Source organism: Stylophora pistillata, chromosome 2 (assembly GCF_964205215.1).
Source record: "Stylophora pistillata chromosome 2, jaStyPist1.2, whole genome shotgun sequence".
Lineage (NCBI taxonomy): Eukaryota > Metazoa > Cnidaria > Anthozoa > Scleractinia > Pocilloporidae > Stylophora > Stylophora pistillata.
In genome coordinates this window covers 8,614,503-8,640,697 of record NC_142520.1, presented here as the reverse complement: position 1 = coordinate 8,640,697, position 26,195 = coordinate 8,614,503, and the positions used below count along the sequence as shown (strand labels likewise).

General features: G+C 39.0%; 2 protein-coding genes and 1 long non-coding RNA gene across 8 annotated transcripts in view; 1 reads left to right on the top strand and 2 right to left on the bottom strand.

The window, feature by feature from the left end:
- The window catches only part of LOC148736978 (uncharacterized), a 323,637-nt gene that overhangs the window by 53,049 nt on the left and 244,393 nt on the right, over positions 1 to 26,195 (top strand). The gene's annotated exons all lie outside the window — the stretch shown is intronic.
- LOC148736989 (polycystin-1-like protein 2) lies at positions 4,030 to 15,624 on the bottom strand. The gene is made up of 11 exons (XM_088750784.1): positions 15,016 to 15,624; positions 14,033 to 14,618; positions 13,420 to 13,590; positions 12,279 to 12,404; positions 11,779 to 11,964; positions 11,164 to 11,412; positions 9,930 to 10,658; positions 9,350 to 9,583; positions 7,579 to 8,835; positions 6,640 to 6,808; positions 4,030 to 6,247 (listed from the first exon to the last, which is right to left on the bottom strand). Exons 1-11 carry the CDS (start codon positions 15,471 to 15,473, stop codon positions 4,584 to 4,586), a joined length of 5,829 nt encoding a protein of 1,942 aa, XP_088606910.1. The 5' UTR covers positions 15,474 to 15,624; the 3' UTR covers positions 4,030 to 4,583.
- On the bottom strand, positions 15,710 to 23,782 carry LOC111335112 (uncharacterized). The gene is made up of 5 exons (XM_088750724.1): positions 23,328 to 23,782; positions 21,733 to 21,852; positions 20,305 to 20,427; positions 19,837 to 19,962; positions 15,710 to 18,111 (listed from the first exon to the last, which is right to left on the bottom strand). Exons 1-5 carry the CDS (start codon positions 23,359 to 23,361, stop codon positions 17,867 to 17,869), a joined length of 648 nt encoding a protein of 215 aa, XP_088606850.1. The 5' UTR covers positions 23,362 to 23,782; the 3' UTR covers positions 15,710 to 17,866.

Genomic DNA, 26,195 nt, shown 5'->3' with positions numbered 1-26,195 from the left:
AAAATGTAATGAACTGCTTTGTATCGGAGAACATATCCAAGTAAGAAAAGGCAAGCATTACTTGCCAGGCCAATTTTTTAAGCGCCTCTAAAGTGCTGTAGAGTATTGAATTTGCAACGAGCATCCCGGGACACGCACGCATCGCCGTCATAAACATTTCGCAAACTTTACTTGCTTTTTCCAAAGAAAGGGCCAGTATTGCACTAGTTTGAAAGGAGAGCTGATATGATGTTTGCCCAAAAGTTGCGTTTAACCGGCTTCAGTTCCTCGATTTCCTATCGGAAGGTAAAGAAATTTTGATTGGAATGTGGCCGCCAAAACAGCAGAAGAAAGTCGTTGGTAAGACTACTCAGGAAAACGTTCAAAGGTTTCCAGCAATGATGTCCTTTTAAAAATCTGGCCCCAGGTAGGCCACAGGGTACGCCACAGGGTAGGCCAGGGCCAACACCATGGCCTACCCCATGTTTTGTCCACACCCCTTTTATTACCTGTAGTCTTTTCAAGTATAATAAAAGTCAAGAACAGATATTAACAAGGTTTGATTTGTTTCCCCAAGAGAGCCTCATAAAAGCCGCCGATAATCTTTTCTTTCCGGTTGGATTTCGCTTGGGGCTACAGGATGTTCCAATACCGTTCACTGCTTCCCTAACGGTTCTAGAGCATATGCATAACCATTAGATAAAATAGAGTTTTTGCATGCAAATGACGGTCGGTCACGTTTTTACCGGCTCCGCTGTTTTGGCCTTATTTGTTATTTTTCTTATGGCTTTTAGTTCTTATAGCTTGCTATATACTATTCCATTGGATTTATCTGAAGTTTAGCTTTCTCGAAGAATAGATCTTCCTATTTTTGGCAGTGCAAATCGTTGTCACTTCAACTCATTGCTGATGTATCGGACTCGCCATCTTGGATTTAGGCGTGCACGACGTTGTGGCTTTTTCCTGTTGTCAATCAGTCATTATCCGAATTCCACTTTCACTTTTAATCTCATCTGCTTGGTTATCAGTGGTGACATCAATGTCAATCCTGGTCCTGATGATTTTTAATTTATTCCTTCAAGAATCACTGATCGCCAGTGTTGTCGTTTATCGAATGCCTATCGTTGTCGAAACATCTCAAACCTCACTGAGATTGGATGCGTTTCATCTAGGGCCACGTCAATTTAAGTCCAGTGGACCTTATGTAGTTTGAATGCTCGTTCGCTCAAAAATAAATCTGCTCTCCTCTTTGACTATGTCTGTGAACATAAAGCGGACGTGTTTGCTATAACCGAGACTTGCCTTTCGCTTAATGACTCGGCGGTGTGCAAGGAGATTACGCCTGCTGAATATAATTTTGTTCACTGCCCGAGGAGCGATCGTGTGGGTGGTGGCATTGGTCTCTTATTCAGGGATGGCATTCATGTTTCGAATATTTATTCTGGTTCCAAGTCATCTTTTGAATTTGCAGAATATTTATTATGTAATGAGTCTTTGCGGTTTAGACCTGTTATTGTTTATCGACCACCTTATTCTTTGTCCCACCCTGTTACTATATCTACGTTTCTGGATGAGTTTGTAGTCTACCTTGAATCGATCATCTTTTCGTCTGAGCCACTTTGTTTAACTGGCGACTTCAATGTTCATGTGGATGATCCTAATGATTCTTCTGCTCATTGTTTCCGCGAGCCACTGAAGTCCATGTCCTTAACTCAGCATGTAAACGTATTAACACATGATCAGGGTCACACATCAGATCTGGTTATTACCCGGAATTCTGACAGTGTCATCTGCGGAGCTCCATTTACTGACTTCCCAATGTCGGATCATTTACCGGCGGTCTGTTCATTGAGAGTAGCCAAGCGGCACTGGGCTGTTTCTTCTGTTTCATTTAGGAAAGTACGTGTTATTGATACCGCTGCCTTCAAGCGTGACGTCATTGATAGGGATTTGTTTTATCACCCGTCTGACAACTTTGAAGAGCTTGTCTTGCAATTTCATAATACCTTGCGAGCATTGTTGGATCGTCATGCTCCTGTCAAGACAAAACAAATTCGCGCTTGACCCTTCTCTTTATAAACGGACCAATGAGGCTAGAGGCTATTTCCACCAGGTGTGAAGCAATGGTTGGCTTCATTAAAACAAGAAATTCAAGATATTGAAATTGCTTGGTTTACAATTTGTTGTAACGCAGATAGTGAAAGTTTGATAAAATGCGCGGTTAATGAAAATAGTTGAGGAATCATGCTTAGATGTAGATGTCTATTGTGAATTAGTATTTTCCCTAAAGAAAACGATTGCAAGTATTCCATCTGTCAATTGGAAAAAAAATATATATATCCATCCATTCATCAAAGAAATGAAGTTGCGTGTTGTAATTGTTAACGTTTACACCGCATGCCAATAACTTCGTCGGTATGGGAATTAGAATAACCATGAAGGGAGGGGATGGAGGGTGTGTGGAGGGGTGAGTCAATAATAAAATTGCAAACCTCACGACAGACCGAAAAATATAGCATAACATCGCAAAATTTCCTCAGCACTATACTGTTTGAACAGTTTTATTTTTCGTCTTGATGTCCTACCACCATTTTTTCTATGTTTTTGTTTTAAGAATAGGTCTTCGCTGCACGCGCCGCAAGCTTGGCTATAAATTAGACAGTTACTCGTGAGTTAAAAAATGTTCGCCTCTCGATCGGACCAAAGTTGGATATTTTCTTCTGACAAATATACAACTATGCTTTACAAATGGCAGCATTGTTGTTTTGTTAGTTGTTTTTCACCGATTATACAAGATCTCCGAAGAATTTAATTGATTGGTACTGAAAACTGTAATTTGTTAATGCACCTGAGCTATTTAGCTTCAATATTAAATTTATGGTCAATTAAACGATGAAGAGCAGTTCAGGTGATATAATTTATCATATATATAAATTGCCAGGTTTTTCCATTCGCAAACAATCCATTTTACATAGCGAATTCATTGGGAAATAGGACAATTAAAACTGTGACGACTGATGTCATACTGCTGTAATGGGATCGATGGAAAACATAAGAACTATGCCATTTTTTTTTTTTTTTTTTTTCATTCTGTCTTTGGGGTGTAATTCGTTAATTTCTAAAGGATAAGGGTGTCGTTTTGAAAGAAGACATTTTACATTTTGAAAATTCAAAGAAGCAGGAGCCGAATTGAAAAGAAAACGCAAAGATAAACCTGTCACCAGTTGATCTGTCGCTGAAAGCATCTACTGTAAAATTTCCTCGTACAAACTCGTAAAATTGTAGATGTACTCACTGCAAACTAATTATGCGTTAATATTACGATATAGCATAGCTATTTAATAGTTATATTAGAAAAAAATCCTTACGCTTTCATTGCTCGTGTCAGAATATGGCTACATGCTTCTTGCTCCGATGGTTCTCCAACGAAGAATTTTGATTTAAACTTCCTCTCCAGGCACAACATTTTCAAGAGGCAGTTTCAGATACCACTATACGGCTCAACCCGAAAACCTGCTGAACAAATGTGGTTCTGACAACCAAGAACGCGCTCGCAGAAGCTAGCCATGGAATAAGTGACTGAAAAAGTCTCTCTTCCCCAGGAAGCACTATATTGCTCACCAGGGACTATAGGTTTCGCCAGGGCGGCGGCCCACAACATGATTTCGTTATTAGTATAATTCTCCGAGGACGCGTGAAACGTTCCTTGTTGGAGTCAGTCATTGTATATGGCCTAGGAGGGGAGTGGTATATTAGGGGGGATCCCATGGTCCTCAGGGCGAACCGTGAGGGGCTAAGTTGTTACCAGCAAAGTATAAAGGGAGACTAGAAAGTTTCTGTAAAAAGCTTTTTAAGACGACTGTCACGACAAAACGATTATAAATTGAAAACTGCATAATCGTGTCGTCTCCAAATTAAAATAACCTTTTAACATGCGCCAAACCACACCTCGTTCATTATTCTAAGCATCCTTTGGGTGTCTGTGTCGTAGAAACTTGGACAAGCATAAGGGGAGAGCGGGTCAACACGTTAGAGACCAGCAACATGATCTCAATTTTGCATACATAACTTTATTTCCGTTCGAATTTCAGCGAAGCATGGGTGGTGCTAGTTTCTCCGAACAAAAGCGCTAAAGAAATAAATAAGTAAGTCCAATTCAATGAACACACCTAATCAATTTCATCATTACAATACAATAAATAAAACGAATAAAAATGTGAAATACGATAAAGAGAGGTCCCTAGTTACTAAGAATAAAAGTGATTGAAAATATTTACAGCAAGTATCACGAGACTCTATGACACATATATCATCCTTCAAATCTTGAATACGGGCCTTCAAATCTTAAATACGGGCCATGTTAATATACAATCACTTGGCTCAAATGAAAAGTCGTATACAAGTTCTTCCTCTTGGATCAGTTCAGAAAACTCTAAAAAAAAAGTTCCGTGTTTTTTTTTTTTTTTTCATTTTTCGCTACAATCCTGCGACACGCTGAGGAACTCATTGCGTCTCTACAAGATGTCTTGTGCTCAAATATCCGTTTTTCATGTTAGTTTTTGATGTAGTTCTTTACTCTTTTTCACATTTTCTTATTATTGTCTCTAAACCTTGAAGTCGCGAGCCTTTGCTGTTTTAAATAACAAATAAAAATCTTCGTCTTCTTCTGAGAACTCTGAAACAATTCTCTCCAGTCGTAACAGGTCATGTTTTCTCTGGCCTAATTTACGGAGAGAAGACTCTACGACATCCTCTTGAAATCTCACTTTCTTTTCTTCTGGACGTTCGCTGCATTCTTCATTGCTTTCACCTTTGAGAGATTTTAACATGTTGCTTATCTTGTCAAAAAACGATTGTTTCTTCGTGCTGCATTGCTGTTTACTTATTTTTCCTCTAGATTTTTTCTCCCTCAAAGCTACGGTAGCCTGACTTTTTAAATTAAAGTTCAGATTCAAAATGTTCTTGGAGTCAAGGCCAACGTTTCCTGAATGCTTGTCTTTTGCGTCTTCTGACTTTTGGAAGGTTCTCAACTGACTCAGTGTGTTACTGATTGCATCTAAAAACTTTTTTCTTTCTTTTGAGGCCGAGCAACGGTGCTCATCAATAAGTTCATACAGCTCATCTCCGTTCACATTATTCTTAGCATCCGAAAGGGAATCGTTCATTATAACGATAAAAAAGCTCATGAACAGGATAGTAAGAGTAAAAAGAATTAAATACGCGAATACTTTGGAGTATATGGTATTGGCCTCTGCTAGTTCATTGATCGGTCTAGCTTTCACTCGACCAAGAGCTAGCTCAAGTTGGAAATAAGCTCCTTTTAGCACCGAAGAGTAGCGCTCAGATACACAACCAAACATCAAGACACCGAAGTGCAAAAATGCAACAAAGAAAACTAAAAAAACAAAACTAAACGAGCTCAAAGATCGTGCAGATATCTTCAATGTTTTGGAGAATAGAGCAACGTGGTTGTTGAAGCGAATGATTCGCAAGAGCTTGGTAGTGACGATGAAAATCAGGATACCAAGGACGGCGTTTTCTACTTCTTGGCAAGTGATAGCTTCTTGAAAACTTGGATTTGCGTAAATGTTTTTATGCACTTTGCCCATGGTTGAAATAACTTTACTCTGTCGTATCATATAAGTCAGCACGGCAAACAGAGAGAAAACAATTTGGAATATTTCGATCCAATTCCATATGGACTTAAAATATCGAGAACGATGATTATAAAGCCTCAAGCTTTCTCTCCCAAAGTACAAAAATACAGATACAATGAAGAGAAACGTGCAAATCGAATAAAACTGATGAGAGGAAGTGTCAGTAGAATCAATTGACAGACTGTGAGTTTGCATGGAAGCTGTTTTCAGCCCAGATGTTTGAACCTCGTAGAAGTATGTGGCAACACCTAAAACATTTACTGATGGATTAAACGTAGAAAACTCTGTGATGACCACTCGAGTTTTTCTGTCAAGCCAACCGTTTTTTTGTAAATCTGTTACTATGCTGAATCCTGTATGATTCTGATATCCGAGGTCTGCTACAAATCCTCCTCCATGATAATAGGAGAACTTTCCCCACCTAAGTATAGTGTCGGTGTCTTCAACATGCTGATATCTCCATGGCCTCGGGCAAAGACGTAGCAACTCGTCATTCCTCGTAGCATTGTCAACAGGCCTCCAGCCTGGTTTATTGTACGCGGCCGTGTCTTCGTTCTTTATCGAGTATCCCTCGAAACATTCTTCGATATAGTTCGGGACTTTACACTGAGCTACATTTTGAAAAATAAAGGATTGTTACCAAAGAAGCTTGTTTGGTATTCATTGTACTCAGCGATTTGTATCATTTCAATCGTACTTTAAAAAGGCATGGACATCTCTGTTATGAAAAATAAAAGATAATCTTAGAACCCTTAGAATTTACCTAAGGGAAAGAGGAATTCCGTTGATCGATTCTAACTTTTTCTTTGAATAAGAAACGCAGCTTTCCGCTAATAACCAACTGTTAGAAAGGTCAGAACACTATTATTTCACTATCAGAGCCGATTATACGTGTGTGACTATAAAGTGTAAAGTTAAGCGTGTATGTGTAAATAGCCTTGGCACTAAAATCCAAGACAATTAATAAATAAATAATTAAACAAACACACAAGGAAACGCTTACTCGATTTCACTCTGAGTTGCCTTATTCGAGCCATGCCGACAAGAAGAGAGTGTTTATTACCAATATACATCGTTTTCTTCTCCTCTTGACCGTTGTACCATCTTCCGGAAAACACTCCTGGGATGTAAACTCTTTGTAACCAGTTCCAGTACATAGTGTTGTTTTTCACCTGTATTAATACAAGATCGTCGGATTAGATATATTTCGTTTGGTTTATACGTTTAGCTGTATGAATAGATGAGAAGTTCGATCTACGCAAACGAGTAAGTATTTTTAAGCCCGTTTTTAGACTATTATTTGTAATTCCCAAAATTATTTCTATTTCCCATTACACCCAGTTCCCTCAAAAATTAATTTTTGTTTATTTATTTCAATGATGTCTGAATGAGTTAGCAGCCACTTTCTAAATCTCCTCCTTTAACCCTGTAACTCCCAGAAGTGATTAACATAGAACTTCTCCCCAAGATATCCATAAATGATTCAGTAAACAGGTAATGAGAATGCTCAAAGTTATCATGTAGAGTTTGAAGACTTGATCTAACACCAAATTCTTGTAACTGATTCTTGTAACTGATTCTTGTAACTGATTCTTGTAACTTCTTGTAGCAGGAGGGGAGAATTAACAAAAGGATCTTGGGAGTTCAAAGGTTGATAGAATGTCAATCTCTTTAAGGCATTATACCACTCTGCTTGGAATCTCTCCTTAGTCTTGAGTCTCAGTCTTGCTCAAAACGTCAGTCCCCATAGCAGAAAGTGCCTTAGCCAATGTCTGAGCTGTCTATAAACAATTTTATTTTCCGGTTCTTCAACAGGCCGTCAAAGTAATATTTCCCCTTGTATAATCATATTTGGACCCCACATAGGAATAAAAGCTATAAGATCAGTCAAACAAGGAAATTTCAGCAATATATTAATCAAAATCAAATAACGTCTATTCACCCTGCTGAGGCTTGGTAGTCCATCTCTGATTGATTTTGTCATCATGTACCCATGATCATTTCTATTTCCATAGCACACTACCATTAGCAAGAAAACGAAGACCAGGTATGCAACCAATTCTGTGAAGTAACGTGTCAGGTTCTGTTTCTTAGCTTGTTGTCTCCTCATCTTTTCCACATCTGATAATTGCAGTGCCCAAAACTTTTGTTTAGAGTACTCAGTCTTAGCTTGCTGAGGGCTTTCAGAGGCATGTACTTTTGATCTCTTTGCCTTTATCCTTAAAATGGCTGCAATAGTTAGAGCTGTGAAGAACACCTTTACTGGTTCCTTGATTGTTACGTCCTGGGCGAATGAGATAAGCATCGAAGATAGCCACTGCTCGCTGACACTCTTTTCCCAAATTAGACTGTAGAAGATTGAAAACGCAGCCGAAACAGTACAAGAACAGAGCAACAAAAACCAAGCGATACCAGTGATAAGGGTGCCTTTATGACAGTAGCCGTTGTTTGTTACACACTTTTCAGCTCCTTTCTGAAAAAATAAAGCTATGATAATGTTTATGGGTGCCACAACAAGTGCGCTTTCAATGCCTGTCACAACTTGTCTCCACGACATTTTAAGCGGTCCAACTTGGATAGGCAGTTCGTAATTTCCTTCTAACTTATAGAACATTGCGTTAGCAAACATGGATGTCAAAAGCACTGACAGGCAGCAAGAAAGCCGCTGTACTCTTGTAAAGCTGCTTCTTCGTAGCTTCGCTGCAACTGAAATCCAAATATGCCACTCCGCGAGGCCTCTTCGCCAACGTCTTGCAACTTCACTGCCGAAATCCAGATGATTTGAGGTCTTGTAGATTGTTCGCTCGATGCGCCCATCTCCCCGCTCAAGAGCAAACCACAGATTCGCCATAAATTTCCACGACTGGTTAGTTTGTACGTCCCGAATCAGAATTTCCTCAGGAAACCACGAAGGATTATTTCCAAAATTATCATGACCAATCTGTAGTCCTTGAATCGAACCAAGTGATTTATTAACATAAAGTACAAAAACATCGGAATTACCTCGAGAAAATAACATATTAACTGCACCAGGCTCTTCTTGGCTGAGATGAAGAATGCCACTCTTTCCGTCAGAACCGTAAATCTCCAAAGCAACATGAGCAGTCGTGCCCGCATTTCTCCGCACACCAGTGGTAATCACAATTTCGTATTCACATGTACTGTTTGGAGAAGATGGAAGGTGGATCGGGGATTCCTCCTAAAAAAAAACAAAACAAAACAAAACAAAAAATGAAAAAGCATAATTTATTTACTTGACTAGCTAATTCATATTTTCAAGTAGATTTTTTGTTTCATTCCAAAAATACATGGTAAACCCTGGAGACGGTTTCATCTAATTGACTATTAATTCACAATCAACAAATTCATCTCAAAAAGCCTTTCAAGCAAATAATGTAAAAAAATAAAAAAAAAAATTAAAAGCCTTGTTTTTCTTAACCCTTTAACTCCCAATGGTGATCCATATGTGATTTCTACCTTTTATATCCAAACATTATCCAGTAAATAAGGAATGAGGATATTCAAAGTTATCAAGTAGAAGAATTTTTATCTTCATCTATTAGCAAATGTTCATGACTTATTCACAAAATAATGCTTAGCAGTTGGAGGTATGAATTTATAATGAGATCTTGGTTGTAAACAGTTATACAGTGTAGTGGAGAGCAAACCCCGTGAAAATAATGGTCAAAAGCAAAATCTGGTTCTTTACTAACATTTTTCGCGTCTTCCTTGTCGAATTTCCTTACGATAACAATTGCAGACACATAACACAACAGAACCACCGCCATAGCCACAATTACTGCAATATTTCCAGTTTCCGGTAACTGCTGGAACTCGACTAGAACCTTGTCAAAGTCAATAGGATTCGGTTCAACTAAAAGACTTCCTCCAAATGATGTCAAATGATTGCAGCTACAATTTATGAATCGGTCTGATGCTGCCAAAACCTGAATTATAAATTAAAAGGAAGATGTAAGTGATGAAATTTATCATAATGATTTTGGCTGCCGCTACTTATCACTCTGTACCTTTCTCTTTTAAGGCGCTGCTAAGATTTTGTTGGTTATCAAATTTTTTCGACCTTTTACGATAGCAGAACCAACGGAAAATGTTATCAAAACAACGTTTGGCCTGAATACAATGATAAGCCTAGTGAATGAAGATTATTACAATACCGTATTAATTTTTCAAAAATTACTAAGAAAGGAACGACTTTTCTGAAATGTGTCGAAAGCAATGCAAAATTATAACAATAATTATTGTCCTAAAGTTCATTTTTAACTTTTCACTTACCCGACAGCCAGATGATATCCACTTGTTAAATTCTTCTGACCAGTAAACACAACTACCTAAGGCCACCTTCAGAGTGTAGTTCTCATCTGTTGTGGAATCATAAACTGGAATCACAGGGACATTTTCATCCTGGGGTGGGGTGGATGGTGGATCTTTAACTTCGACGCAGGAGCGCTTCCCTCGCTTTTCTCCAAAACAAGATCGTTTATGTCTTTTGTGAGATAACTTCATTGTGGCGTTGGCATTTTTTACGCTAAGAAAGTATTTCCCTGGATGTTCAGCCAGTACTTGTATCGGTGCATTAAGGGAGCAGACTGTTTGTCCTTGACTTTTGTCACGCGCACGTAGCATCCAAACGCACATTTGGCCTTGAAAGATTGTGGCATTGAGGTCGTGGTCTTGAGATGTTGGCCGCTGACCAAAACGCATATAGACAAACAGATGTAGGGTTGGGTCTTGAGGTTTTATTTGCAGGATTAGCAAGGTGTTTTCATATTTCACGCTTATCTCGTGGAAACGTATATCATCATATTTCGTGAAATACCATGACTTCTCTAGAAATTTTTTTGGAAGTTTCGAAGGCGTAACTATAACGACAATGTCTTCTGTGAGATTAGATACTTTAATAGGCTCGCTATAGTTGTTTTTCAACAGCAGGGTTACAACATGAGAGCCAACTCGCTCCTTTGTGCCGTCCCAAGTGTAAGGGTTGAAAGAGAATGACAGCATCTAAAAGAGTAACAACATTTCAGCTTCGTTTGTTTGTTTGTTTGTTGGTTTTAACAAGGGATTTCGTCGTACTATTAAACGTAAGCTTATGCACTGATGAGGCCCAGAAGGCCGAAACAGCATTTTATATTTACATGAATAAATATATATTTAGAAAACAATGAAATATTTTAAAGCGAGAAATATCGGGCCAGAGCGAAAAGCGACGACTAAGGCTTCTGAGAGACTTGATGCTGTTTTTAACTCAAGTTTAAAATCTATTTAAGGCGATATTAAGAAAATCAAGCTTGATTCGATTCGATTCTTTTTGCTATATTAAGTGTTAGAGTTGAATAAGTCAAAAGCAAAATAATAATTAGAGTTGCCTCTGGATATAGGCAGTCCTCAGGGTACCTAGTGTGCTACTTTACTACTTTGACTTGACTGGCGTCGGTATTAGCGGACAAATACTTTCCTGATCTCGCCACGAATACACTAAGTTTACCTTTAGGGCATAAATACCTACCTTAGCATCTACAAAACTTGCTTTATTCACTCCAGAGACTATCAACAGGCTTTCAGACGGTAACCTAAACCGCCCTTTTCCTGCTTTTATTTCCAGTCCTGAAAGTCTTTGGCGGCTATATCTTCCAAGTTTCATAGACAATTGCCCTGCTGTGATTGTTATCGCTTTTTCATCAGGGACAGTCAAGGCCAGCACTGAGTCTGTAACGTTTTCGAGGACCTTCATCGAGATCTTCACTAACATCTTACCCTGTAGAAATGACACAAATAAACATAGCTGAGCGCTAGGGTTACCCTAGCGCTAGGGTAACCCTAGCTGCCTTGTAAACGCTTTACTGGGGATAACTCGCCTACCCGGGACAACTTTTTACTTGTTTCCAGACCCTTTGAACATTGATAACAATGCGTGCGGTTACCAAGCATAGGTAAGTTGTCCCGGGTGGTAGGGTAACCCTACCTGTGAAATTTTGCTTGTAAACCCGGGCTATCTTTGACCCGTCTGCTAGGGTAACCCTAGCACAAGGGTTACCCTCCTTGCTTGTAAACAGGGCCTTAGAAAAGAGTGTTCATTTAATTCGTAGACTTGTCGACACCACCTAAATGTACGCTACAATACCTGTTCTTGAAAACTTGATTTTGAATCCACTGAAGCAATCATGGCTGCTGCCTTCAACACGCTATTTAAACATAAAGCCAAGTTTTCTGCTGACTTAGTTGTCAGGTGTATATCTGCTACGTCTTTTTTCCGGGCGAGAGACCATAAAAGGGACGTCATTGACTGGACCGCAATCAAGGAGTTATTCTGTGGATTGCAAATTAGGTTAAGCGGCTGAAATTTGTTTATTTCAGTTTTGTTTTCATTGACCTTTGTAAAGATATTCTGCGTTGAGTTAGTTACTGTAAGTTAAATAAATAACTAAGCATGACTTGGTTTTTTATGCTTGTTTTTTTTTTTTTCCTCTTTGTTATTGTTGTTGCTGTTGGGTTTTGAGCCCGTCTGGCAATAAAAGATCGACATATGTAGCGACCAAAGTTACTCAAACATTAATATATAACATACATGTCTGTGTCATTCTCTCAGCTGTGTCCCATCCAAAGCAATATCATGTAACTTACCAGTGACTCGTGGTTCACTTTATCTAAAACCTGAAGAGCAGAACCGATAACCGATGAGCTTTGAAGCAGGTCCAGGACATTTTTCACTTCGAAGGAAGAAACTTTTAGAAGGATGTAGTCCATTACCTTGAAAGTAATAAACATGTACAACTAAAGGTTATTTTACACGGGAAATAATAAAAAAATGGACTATATGCCACACACGAGGCTCATTCCAAAGGACTGAAATCCTTTTAAAGGTATGTTTATACTCAAAGCATTAGGTCTCCTGATGATATTGATACTAACAACCATCAAAATGATATAATCGCAAGTATTTGATTGGTCCTAACACATCGCTAATTCGAATGTAGGCCCAAGCTGAAACTAAGGGATTTGTGCCGGTCATGAACGTCAATGAAAGATATTTTAAACTTCATTTTTAAGACGCTGAAGGTACTCGTTTGATATTCAACTCAAGACTGTACCGCGTTTATAGTTTATTTGTCCAGGCGCAAGAAAAATGTAAAGGAGACATAAAACATGTAAGCCATGATTCTTGAGCCTCACAAATTTCAGATATTGAACATGTGAGGCTCTGATTTACTTAAGAAGTATGGCTATTAATTAATTTATCTATTTAATCACTTTCACCAGAGTGTGGTGAGAGTCGCACAACAGAGCGAGGCTCCAAATTAAGTGCACCCAATATTCCACCCATCCCACCCCAGGGGAGGACATCCATCACACAGTAATTTCGTGTGTTGGAAATTGACGTCTCCTACCCCAACCCTGCAGGAGACGGGTCCTCCATTTATTCGTCCCTATCCGAGAAGACTAGAATATCTAACCATTTCTTGATGTTATAGAGAGGTAGTAAGTTCTTCTCAATTATTTTAAGACACTGAGTGTTGGTCGGGCTGGGGCTCGAACCCTCGACCTACCGCACAACAGTCCAGCGCTCTATCCATTGAGCTAACCGGGAGGCGGTTATGCTAATACACTTAATGTAATACATTTGTTCTTTATTCGAAAGTTGATGTTTTGATATATGATTTTCGATACAATTTTATTTTTGTTTCTCTCCAGGGAAACTCTTTGTTTCTTAAATTTTAAGATCATCATTTCACTATTTAAGTCTGCTCTAGGCTTTTAAAAATACCTTGTATATCTCCAGCAAATCCATTGAAGGTTCTTGCAAAACTGATTGTATGACAGAGTTCGCACGTACCGCAGCTTCCCTCAGGTTTTCACTTTTGATGGATTCATCGAATAAACTTTCCACGAGAAGGTTTGTGATATTTGTGATGTTTTCTTGCTGATATGGCTCGACCTGAAAAAAGTAAAAAGCAGGTATCGATTTGGTTACATGCCTAAAGAGAGTTTGACAGTATAAATACTTGTTATTCCCAAGCTGGGAGGTCCGTATTGGAAAAAAAACTGTGCCCAAGCTCTTAGATACCCAAGACAGAGGGCACAGTTTTTCCCAATATGGACCAACTTAATGGTAAATAACATTATTATTTTTTTCTTAAACTCAACGAAATGCTTCTAAAAAGAACCCAAACAACGTAGGGCTGTAACTCATAGCATGATCCTCCATAAACGAACAATTTTTGAGCGAGTAGATAAAAGAGAAAACAGAAGTTATGCAATTCAAATAAAAGGGCCTCAATGAAATAGTTTTATATGCGTACTGATAAGGGTGATTTAAAAGTCATCAAAGCAAATATTGAAACATCTTTTATAAGTATCTGTCCCGATCTGACGCCTACCTGGACCGCCAAAGAGACTGCAGAAGCAGAAATTCCAAAATTATCAGTTACTGTAGCGATGAACTCGACAACAAAGTTATCAGCCCTGTTCCCAGGCGGTATCTTTGCTCTTATGGTGTTGCTAGCGCCACGATATAACACGCTGTAAAGACCGTTCTGTAGCCTGTATTGAAACTCATAGGACAGAGGGGTGCTGTCACTTTCCCAGTTGCTACAGCTCAGATTAAAATCAGTCTTCAGTGAGATACCATTTGGCGGAGTGATCGAGCAGTCCCCTCCCGTGGGGGGTAATGCCGTGGAAATGTCGTAAGCACTCATTCCCCATACATCATCCGTAGTTTTCATGAATATTGCCAAGCGATACTTGCTTCCACCAGTAAAGGAGCCTCCCTTGATAACAATATTGCTAGCATTCGGTGGTGTAATTGTGATATTTCGTAAATTGATGATGGAGGTGTTTCCCTCTAATTGCTGGTAGAGTATCCATTCAAAGGAAGGATTTTTAGAGCAGTGCAATCCCTGGCATAAAGATTGGACTCCAAGTTTAACCAAGGGACTTGTTTTAGGCTGGCAGTTAAAGAAACATCTAGAATCAAGCAAAAATATTAGATGATTACTCAGTGAAGAAAGGGTTTTGAACTCCTGTTGTTTGACGAGGGCATGTTAATTTTGAATAACTGCAGCACCAGTAACTGCGATATAACATTAATATGGGCACCCTCTAGTAAAGTAACTACAACAATAATAACGACAACAATAAGTATCATTAACAAAGCTAGAAAAAAGCCAAGATAGCAAACCAACGAATACTGACAAAACCAGAAATAAAATAGGAGGAAAAGAACATCGGAGGCATCAGGAGCGAAAATATAGAGCAAAACCAAGGTTAGGAATAAATTGAGATATTAATAACGATAACAAAAACAGCAGCAAAAACAATACGAACAACCTAAAAATTACAAAAGAAAAATTCAATCCCTAACCTTTGATATATTTTTGGGGGATCTCCTTCTAACAAATGGATTACTTGATAAACGGTGGAAATGCGAATGTCCTTGGTCACTTCCAGTTTAAATATGTGGGTCTGATTACGAGACAAATCTTCCGTGTTTAAGGAAATTGTTTCGCCAGATGCTTTTCTATAATAATTTATAGCTGACTCGTTTACTGCCGCAGAGAAACCTTTCTTTGTTTTCCAATCCTCTTGTTTGCTAAAGTGGTCTGCTGTGATTTTACCATAATGCCAGGTGAAGTTCATTCCTGATCTGTTGCCATGTGCAACTTCCGGGTCATATGACAGTGAGGCATTCAACGTTATGTCTTCCTTGAGTCCTCTGGTTACCACAGCGCCACCAGAAATGATTGCAACAAGGTCCTGTTTTGTTGTGCTAAACTTATCTCTAGTTTCAGGACCATCTGTCGGCTTTTTATCTAAATACATGAATGAAAGGAAACACAAACGGAGTAAAGGTACGAAAATCTAAGCCTCTCATCATTGCTCAATTTGTAAACACTTGCATGAAACCGATATTTTCTACTAGCAAGGATCCTGTCATTTACGTAACAACAGAGGTCTCACTAAGTGTGTACAATATCAGACGTTGTTGTGTTACGACGTACTTAAACTGAAGTGTACTATGACAACGGACACTAATAGAATTCATTATCCAACTACACCTCATAGAGTACAAATATTGCCATAGACGAGTACAAATATCACGAGGTACTTGTGCCCTAGAAAACCGGTTAGACAGGTTTTGCTGCAAACACAAGGAAAACTAAATGAGTCATTGCAGGACGGAAAACGCGTGCACTGTAAGTACCTCTCGGGAAGTACTTACAGTGAACGCGTTTTTCGTCCGGTCATGACAGCCCAATTCAAGCTTATACATGATGTCGCTTGAAAAAATTCCTAAGGAAATGCTGTCTCAATATTACCACTGGCTCAGAGAGCGATGTAAACCTGAAACTTTGGAAGTTTTTAAAGATTGGATCTTGGATGAGACTGATTATCGTATCAAAGCCGTAGAAGCTACCAAGGGACTTAAACCAAGTAAGAGGAGGTTTGAGACGCACGTAGGAAGGGTGGAAAATGCAGACCAGTCAAAAGGTCATGCCATCTTTCGTCTTTGCAAGACTGAAGGCCATGAAATATGAAAGTGCGAGAAATTCAAGGCACTGCATACTGATGATCGATGGAAGATAGCCAAGGATCAAGCACTGTGCTTTCGGTGCCTTTCAAACACCCGCAAAGGTTCGTCGTGTCGTCGTTTTAGAGAATGTGGTATTGATGGCTGCAAGCCAAATCACAGTTTTCTTCACGTATTTTAGCAACCATCGAATCCCTCTACAGCTACAAACAACTCCACCGGATGTTTGCCTGCTGTTGAAGAAGATCCAACTTTTCCTAGTAGTACAGGCACTCCAACCATTCCAACCATTTCGCAGGAGCGTGTCGGAGGCGCAACTGACTTGCCCATGGAGGGGGAGTGATCGATTCAGCGGGATCACACAGCAACCTTACCGGAATACCCTTCCTCAGAATTGGTTTCTTTAAGAACCGTCCCTGTTTGGATCAAGGGAAATCGAAAGAAGGTCAAAGTAAACGCACTGCTTAATGATGCGAGTACGGGAACTTTTCTTAATGAAGAAATTGCCATTGTCCTTGGTCTTCAGTCTGCCTATGAGAGGGTGACAGTGAGAGTGTTAAATGAAACGGTGGAATCGTTGGACACCATGCCTGTGGAGATTACACTTGAAAGCGTTGACGGTCCGACTTTGATGGACTTAAATGTCTACACGTGTCCCAGGAACGTTACTGGTAGTTACCAGGCAGTGAACTGGAACTTGTAAAAAAGCCAATGGTTATATCTCCCATCCATTAAGTTTCCTGAATCTGCAAAAAGATTCGATTGTTGACGCTCTGATTGGAGGGGAATACTAATTTCTGCAGAGTTCAACAGTTGACTAAGTGGACAAGACCCTAAGGGACCAGTAGCCAGGCTTGGACCACAGGGATGGGGTGGACCTGTATCAGAAGTTCAAACGGTTCCAAAGGATTTCGCCAAAAAGAGCAAGTTTCCTGGCTACATTTTCCCTGCGCCCAAACGTGTTTGACAATATCAATGCAAATTTGAAGAAATCCTGGGAGGTAGAGAACTCTGTTGTAAATGTCGACAAACAAAAAGTTTTAACACCTGATGAAAAGAAAGTACTCAGCCAGATTCAGAATTCTCTAAAGTTCGTGGATGGAAGATACCAGTTAGAAGTACCCTGGAATAATGAAAGACCTGTGCTTCATCACAATTACACCATGGCATTGAAATGTCTAAAAAACACTGAGATAAAGATACTAAGGCACCCAGAAATGGAACAGGACTGCCAAGCAATCATTACGTTGTATCTTCAGCAGGGTTACATCTGAAAGTTACCAGACAACGAAACAAGCTCCTGGATAGCTCCTTCCTCATTTTCCGGTCTTCCGCGCAGACAGACAGACAACTAAAACGCGAATTGTGTTTAACACATCTGCTAAACACAAAGGACTTTTCCTCAACGACGAAATTTTGCCAGGACCGAAACTTCAGAATGATCTGGGGGACACTCTTCCCCGGTTCAGACGAAACTCGATAGCCCTTGAAGCCGACATCAGTCAAATGCACTTAAGAATTCAAATCGCCCCCCTAGATCGCCAGTACTTCCGTTTCCTGTGGAGGGACTTGCATATGAAAAGGAAACCTGACGTTTATAGGCTCGAACCAATCGTTACTGGCAAACATAACAGGACGGAAAAGGCGTGCTCTGTAAGTACCTCATGTTGTCCCACACTAAGCCTTAAAAAAAGACAAAGCATACCAATGTAAATGTATCTGTGTAAAAATATAGTGTCCTGATGGATTTTACCTTTGTCGCATTTATGTCCATCTCCGCTAAAAATATAGTGTTTTGTTGGATTTTACCTTCGCATTTATGTCCATCTCCGCTAAATCCAGGATAGCAGGTGCATTTGTGAGATCCATCGGTATTTGAACAGTTGGCGTTCTCGCTACAATTATGGTTTTGAAGACACTCGTCGATGTCTGAAATGAAATCAAAGGACCGCTCTCTTGATCATTTTCGTCAATGAAAAGGAAGCTTGTGGGGGTGATGAGCTGCTGTCAAATGCAAAATCAATTCAACTACCTGAAGATCCAATTCCACACAGAGAATAGTATGTATCTTCGAGGTGATAACCGATATAAATTCTCGGCCCATATTCCTCGCTCGGGATTGTACGCTGGTATTCCGCGCAAGAAAACATTGTGTAAAATATGCTTGTAATCGTTGGACAGCATCGGTGTTGAAGACATGAAAGGCGGCAGAAGACAGTCAGACAAAAGGAAATATGACCGACTCTCGTGGATTTATTGTGCAACTAACATGGTTTTTTTTCTGGCTATGGAAATGAATAGGTCATCTTTGATTCTGCATAAGGCCAAGTATCTTCTCTAAATAAGGAATATTTTACTGACCAAGCTTGTTTAACCAAGATGGCTGGATATTAGCTTCGTTTTCCCATTCTGTTTTTTTGCAGAACTCAACTTAGTCTTGGTCCGCAAATGTGCAGAAAGAACTCGGCCCTATCCTGCAATCTCGATCCCACGCTTTGATAAAAAATGCATAATCTTAACATCGCTAACATCGTTCTGATTGGCTACCCGTGCGGATGAGATGGACCCATTTTGCCCTCGCGGGTTAGTTTACTTTGATACCGGGCATGAAAAACAAAACTAAGTTTGTAATTCTTAGACAATGTCGATGATGGAGATTTAAAAAGCGGTAGACGACAGTCAGAACAAAGAAAAGATAAACGCATCGGGCGAGTTTATACTGCTAAAAACATATCGTATCAAGGAAAGCGGATCAACTTTGATTACAACAGACTTTGTTAATTGATTAAAAATGTCCATATATGGCCACAGTGGAACAATGGCCTATTCATTCTTTTGTGTAAGAGCAGGAAGTGAGAGTTTTTTTGTTTTGCATAGTCATGTTCTACTGTTGTTGTTGTTGTTGTTGTTGTTTTTCTTCGCTCAACAGACTACGTGTAGTCAATCATGTCACTGATGCTGTCCCGTTGACGTCGACGTTACAAGAATTCTGTGCTTTTGTAAAGAAAAAATCCTGTTCTTAGGTAGTAATGTCAGCTGTAGACAATGAGCATCTCATCAGAAAACAGCTTTGCGTCAGCGCTTACTCTCTGCGAAAATCTGAAGAAGCTGTTGATAGCTCTTGACTTTTAACAAAGATTGTGAGAATCCGCTCTGCAACTCGGAGTTTTTACCGAGAGAGACTTACTTTCAAGCAACACCAGCATTTTTTCAAGAGATAAATTAAAAAAACAAAAAAACAAAAAAAAAACTCGCACTTTCTTCACCACCGTCATCTTGCCACGCATTTGGCTGGAAAAGTTGAGCTGCCACAATGGACCAATTCTTGATGCGTTTGGCTCTCTTTTCTGGCTCACGATTTAAACAGTTCCTTCTTAATTCTTTATAAAGCGAAGTGTTTTTGCAATATAGTAAATCCCTTACTGACCAAGTCTATTCTGTCAGGATGGCTGAATATAAGTCACGTTCTTATGCCAAATGAATTCAGCAAATATCCAGAGATCTTGACCTCACGCTTGATCAATAACGTATATATCGTGCCCTGGATGATATCAGATTGCCATGCATATTGCCTTTTTCTCAGCACGTCTGTGTACTAGGTTTTTCGCACAGAGAAGACAGAGCATTTTGTTCTGAACACTGTTTAGTAAGTACCTGTGCAGTTGTGTCCGTCTCCAATAAATCCTGGTTTACCAATGCACCTGAATGCTCCCACGGTATTCGAACAAGTAGCGGTTATATTGCTACAGTTGTGAATGTTTTGAGAACACTCGTCAATGTCTGAAATTAAATCAGCAGCCCTTATCAGTACATCAACTACAGCACTAAAGATTTATATAAGGAGGATATCGAAATTGGACTCCCAATTTAAAAACCGTAGGGTGCTCTATGGGAAAGAAATTTTAACCTCACTTCCGATGGAGGGTGGCTCAAGCGCACTCTAACTCCTAAGACCAAGACACCACGTACCTGTGTTAAACCATGCCAAATCACGTGCTCAATATATGATTTTGCAGGAGCTATTTAAATTTATCGCTATATCGTTCGGGGTCGTTCTTAAGCAGAAATGTAAACACATAGAGTTATATCCGTTCAACAGGATCATGCTCTTCTGGATTATACCTTGGCATTCATGTCTATCCCCGCTGAATCCTGGATTGCATAAACAGTTATAAGATCCCTCGGTGTTTGTACAGTTGGCGTTCTTGCTGCACCTGTGGGTTCTTTGAACGCACTCGTCGATGTCTGAAATGAAATCAGCGGACTGTTAAAATAAATGACAAAGCAGGTGAAGGGTTACAATATACTGACATCATGTAAAAACCAAAAAATCATACCTATCTATACTAAGGAGGATAACAACAATAATGATAATGATAATACTAATGATAATAATAGCAATAGCAATGATGATGATAATAATGACGATAATGATGACGATAATGATGACGATAATGATGACGATAATGATGACTATAATGATGACGATAATGATGACGATAATGATGACGATAATGATGACGATAATGATGATGATAATGATGATGGTAATGATGATGATAATGATGATGATAGTGATGATGATAAGGACTTTATCAAAAGTGAAATTATACCTAACTATAATGATTTAATAGTCTTTATACATAACTAACAATAAGCGACGAAATTCGGTACTTCACTGAAGCAAAAACCAGTATTAGGCTAAGGTGATTCCTCAGAAAAAAAAGGCTATCGAAAAAAATTTTATAAACTTTCCCTATATTTTCCCTACCGACGTCTGTTTTGAAAATAGAATAAAAAGATAGGTCACCGTACATGTTTAAGAGCTATGATGGCCCACCACTACCCCAATTTATGCCTGTACTGGCACTAATCTCATGCGTCATTTCATCGATTCACGGACTCTCACCCTCTCGAAAATGCGCCGTTGAGTTAGCGGTATCGTTTAAAACGCGTGACCAGATATAAAACTGTAAGTTTAAATTGCAAAAACCGGAAATAAAGCCTACTAAGTTGACTAGGTAATATCTTGAAAATTAGTTGGGTGACCTACCCTGATTTTTTGTGTATAAATAATATTCATCATTACGAGTTGGTGAAGAGAATTGAAAAAAATTATCTAGTGTAAATTTTTTTACATCGTGTAACAGCATTTTCCTAAATAACTCAAGTTTTATCAGGCAGCTTTTTTTTATATCACGTGTGCAGATAGTAAATGCGATGATGTTTCAGAGATTTGAAAACAAACTAAGTCACCGACTTGGTTTTGGAGATATCTTTCCAAAAACTGAGTTTTAGTGGGTCCTTTAGCGCCGTTGTTCTTTTGCCATGGCACCAGACGGAGCCTGACGAACACCCTTAAAAAATGTACTAAAATAGTATTATACAAATGTCAAAACCTTACCTTGATGATAAGTTTGACAGTCCTGATATCTTTCATTATTTAGCACTTGCTGTTACTTGGGAAAAACCCTTTCGAGCCTCCTTAAGGAGAAAGAATACCGATGGAATTGCATGTGTTTAAAAATATATTGTTCTGTTGGATTTTACCTTCGCATGTATGTCCATCCCCGCTGAATCCAGGATAGCAAGTGCAGTTGTGAGATCCCTCAATATTTAAACAGTTGGCGTTCTCGCTACAATTGTGGTTTTCAAGACACTTGTCGACGTCTAAAATAAAATCAAAAGACCGCTCTCTTGATGATTTTCGTCAATGACAATGAGGTTTGGGGGATGGGGGGATGAGGTCTGATGGGCTACTGCGAAATGCAAAACCAGTTCAACCACCTGATGATCCAAATCGACTGAGAGAGTAGTATGTATCTTCGTTGTGATGACTGTTATAAATTTTGGGCTCATCTTGCCCACTGTGAATAGTCCGTTTTGATCCGGTGTAAGATAAAATTGTGTGATATGCTCTGGTAATCGTTGGACAAAAACCGGTTTTGGAGATATGAAGAGCGGCAGAAGATAAACATCCTTTTTTTTGCGCCAGTTGGGATCATTGCCTGTTTTTATCAAGACAAGATCTACAAAAAAAAAGTGACTCGAAAGGAAATGAAAATTGTGAATTAGTAAGGTCAATTCTTAAATGCCATTTAGCAGGTTTCACCCCAGAGTTTTATCGATAAATTAAACGAAGAGGAAACGTTAAACTGAATTGATCTGTACTTTACTTAAATTTATAATTTTGAAGCTAAACGTAGCGAATTCATTGAAAAAAAAAACCAGTGAAATTGATGAGTGATTAAAATGAGCCATATTTCTGCCATGAGAACGATGGAAAACATGAATACTGCACTCGGGGTAAAATTCATCAAATTCTAAAGACCTTTGGCTTCCCTTTAGAGAAAAATGGTTTACAACTCAAGTCCATGAATAGTCGAGGAAGCAGGAACTTAATCTAAACTGATGGAAAAAAAAAATTAGGCCGACACAATTGACTGTCGCTACCGGCATTAACTAACTTTGAAAATTTCTTGTCCAAACTTGCCATCTGTCTATCGCAATCATCGTTTTCTATAGAACCTGTTTAGAGAATGAGCTCGGGTGAACCCCTTCCCTTTTCGTGCAAGATTGTCATAAGTTTTAAACGATGAACTTAATTCGTTTCTGTACGCAGTAGATGTTACAATGTGTGCTTGTCGGCTGACATCTCGTCACAGCAACTTCAGAATGTAGGTAACCAGGCTATTGTGTTCTGAGAGCCTACATGTTATTTCTGAAAGGTATTACACCGAACTTCATTTATGACACAATAACCATGAATTATATCGTGAATTTCGATTTCATAACCGCGTAATTTTGTCAATGTGGTTAATTGTTTCCAAATCATTTTACGTCTTTACAAAACTAATAACTATATTCCGAAATAAGCTTAAACACCTCTCTTCCTTTGTTTCAATTTCTATATTTATCTTTATTGGCTATATTCTTTTCAATTATAATAAAAGCTAAGAACAGACATTAAAAAATTTGATTAGTCGAGAGAGCCTGATAAAAGTCGCCGATAATATGTTCTTTCCGGTTGGATTTCTCTTGGGGTTACAGGACGTTCCAATACCGAGATATCTTTATCTAACAGTTCAGTACTTACTTCACATTTGTGGAACAAAACCACTGGATAAAGTAGAGTTTGTACTTACTCAGCGCACAATGTATTGACAGTGCTGTAAACATTTTACCGGATTGAAGCCCACTTGATAACAACCCAAGCGCAACAGATTTTCTAACGTTTTAAAGGAGATAGTGTGTAGTGAACAAAACAATACTCGATCGCTTCTTAGTGAGATAAGTCACAATTATTTTCTTCCCTTTATAAACGGACCAACGAGGCTGGAGGCTATTTCCACCAGATGTGGAGAAATGTTTCGCTTCATTAATACAAAAAATTCAAGATACTTAAATAGCTTTATTCGCTCACGTTTTGTAATAGCGCAGATAGTAAAAGCTTCATAGATTACGCGGTTAATGAAAATAGTTTCAAGGAATCATGTTTAAAGGTAGATGTCTTGTGTGATTTAATATTTTTCCTATCGAAAGTTATTGCAAATTTCCCATCTTTTAAATGAAAAAAAAAAAAGCTCGTTGTAGTTGTTGACGTCTACATCGTATGCAAATAACTTCATTGGCGTGGGCATCAGGATAAACATGAAGGGAGGGGAGGGAGGGGGCGTAGAGGAGTCGGTCAACACGCTAAATTATAATAAGATTCCATACTTAATGACATACTGAAAATATATCAGATAACATCGCAAAGCTTCCTCAGTGCTATACTGTTTCATGATGGATTTTACATATTTCCCATTGAATACGATCATATGCTCGGCTTGATGTGTTACCGCCATTTTTTTTGTTCTTTTTTTTTTTTTGTTTTAAGAATAGATCTTCGCTGCACGCGCCGCAAGCTTCGCTATGAATTAGAGAATTACTCGTGAGTTCAAAAATGTTTGCTTCTCGATCGGAGCAAAATTGGATATATTCTGCAGACAAATATACAGGTGTGCGTTACAAATGGCAGCATTGTTGTTGTGTTAGTTGTTTTTCACTGATTATGCAACATCTCCGAAGAATTGAATTGAATGGTAATGAAAACTGTTATTTGTGAATGCAAATTAGCTACTTCGGCTCAGCATCGTATTTATGGATCAATTAAACGATGGAGAACTGCTCAGATGAAGTAATATGTTATAAATATGGATGTTGAGATTTTCTATTTAAAAACTATTCACTGAACATCGCGAATTAACTGAGAAATAGGACAATTAAAATCGACGAATGATGTCATACTGCTGTTATCGGATCGATGGAAAACATTAGCACTGTTCTACTTCTTTTTTATTTTTTCATTCAATCTTTGGGTGGAATTCATTCATTTCCACAGGATACGGGTGTTCTTTTGAAGGAAAAAATTTTACAAATAAATAAAATGAGAACTCAAGGAAGCAGAGGCCTGAGTTAAAAAGATAACGTAAAAATAAACCTGTCGTAAGATGATCTGTCGCTTATGGCATTCATTGTAAAAATTTCTCGTATAAATTGCGTCCTGGTTTCTATAGAGCAAGATTATGAGGGGAGCTCGAATGAAATTCTCTTTTCCTTTTGTACAAGCTTATTTCATTCGTATGATGCACGATCCTCGCAGTAGATAGCGCTATTTAAGCAATAGCGCAAATCAGACCTGAAAAAAGTCAGGCCTGTACGGGATTCGAACCACTGACCTCTGCGATACTAGTGCAGCGCTCTACCAATTGAGCTAACAAGCCAACTGGGAGCAGGCCGTTAAGTTGATTCGTAATAAACCCGTGAAAGTGATAAATCAGATACAATGAAATATATGAAGTTCATATATTTTGTACTGCGGTATTAGATACATATGATGCACGATCCTCGCAGTAGATAGCGCTATTTAAGCAATAGCGAAAATCAGACCTGAAAAAAGTCAGGCCTGTACGGGATTCGAACCACTGACCTCTGCGATACTAGTGCAGCGCTCTACCAATTGAGCTAACAAGCCAACTGGGAGCAGGCCGTTAAGTTGATTCGTAATAAATTACTTAAATAACGCTATAAATTGCTTAAATAACGCTTAAATAACGCTTAAATAACGCTTAAATAACGCTATTGCTTAAATAACGCTATTGCTTAAATAACGCTACAGCACTGACTATTTTCAACGACTGACTCTGGAAAGCTGGTTTACTAACTTAGAACAGACTCCCCTAAACAGATGTCAACAACTACCCGCTCCATACAAACGACTCATTCACGACATAAACATCACAAACGACCGAAACAGAACGACCTAACTTTACCGACAGATCGAAACAGACCAATCACGACCGACTTACGTCACTCGAGTCTTACAGCCAATAACATCACGGCAAAACCAACCGATCATTTCACACGAACTGGAATAAGAACATTCTACTGACAACAATCATTCACTTGACTCTGATGATGACTTCCGCACAGGTTGTCGAAACGTCAGTCACTACCACCGACAACAGTCCTTCTCAGGATTACACTCACCCGAACGATCAGACTACACCTTCACACTGTATATAATGGCGCCAATATGCGTGTTATTTTTAATGAATGGCTAACCGATGCAATTCCATTCCTTTGTCTCGTGGGGTAAGACAGGGGGATTCCCTGTCTCCCCTGCTCTATGTTTTGTGCGTTGAAACTCTCGCATGCAAAATCCGAAATAATTCTGAGATCGAAGGCTTTCTCCTTCCAGGCGCACATGGTCTCTGCTATAAAGTTGGAAATTATGCTGACGATACGATCTGCATAGTGAAATCTTGTCGCTCTCTACAAGTTCTATTCAACATGATTAATATTTACGAGCGTGGCTCTGGAGCACGCCTTAGTCTCACGAAAACAGAGGCCATGTGGTTGGGGGCATGGCGTACGCGCGACGACCAACCACTTGGCCTTAAATTAGCCTCAGTAATTTCCAATCTAGATGATCGCGAATCAAAATCCTTTCATTTGGCCAGATATTTTCT

Coding starts and splice junctions, on each gene's coding strand:
- LOC148736989 (XM_088750784.1), bottom strand. CDS start 15,473: ATGTATTTAGATAAAAAGCCGACAGATGGTCCTGAAACTAGAGATAAG. Junction 6,809..7,578: donor GACTACCAAGCCTCAGCAGG/GTGAATAGACGT, acceptor GTATTAATACAG/GTGAAAAACAACACTATGTA. Junction 6,248..6,639: donor GCAACTCAGAGTGAAATCGA/GTAAGCGTTTCC, acceptor TTCAAAATGTAG/CTCAGTGTAAAGTCCCGAAC.
- LOC111335112 (XM_088750724.1), bottom strand. CDS start 23,361: ATGTTTACAGCACTGTCAATACATTGTGCGCTGA. Junction 21,853..23,327: donor GTCAATACATTGTGCGCTGA/GTAAGTACAAAC, acceptor ATTTTATTTTAG/ACGTCGACAAGTGTCTTGAA. Junction 19,963..20,304: donor GGATAGACATGAATGCCAAG/GTATAATCCAGA, acceptor ATTTAATTTCAG/ACATTGACGAGTGTTCTCAA.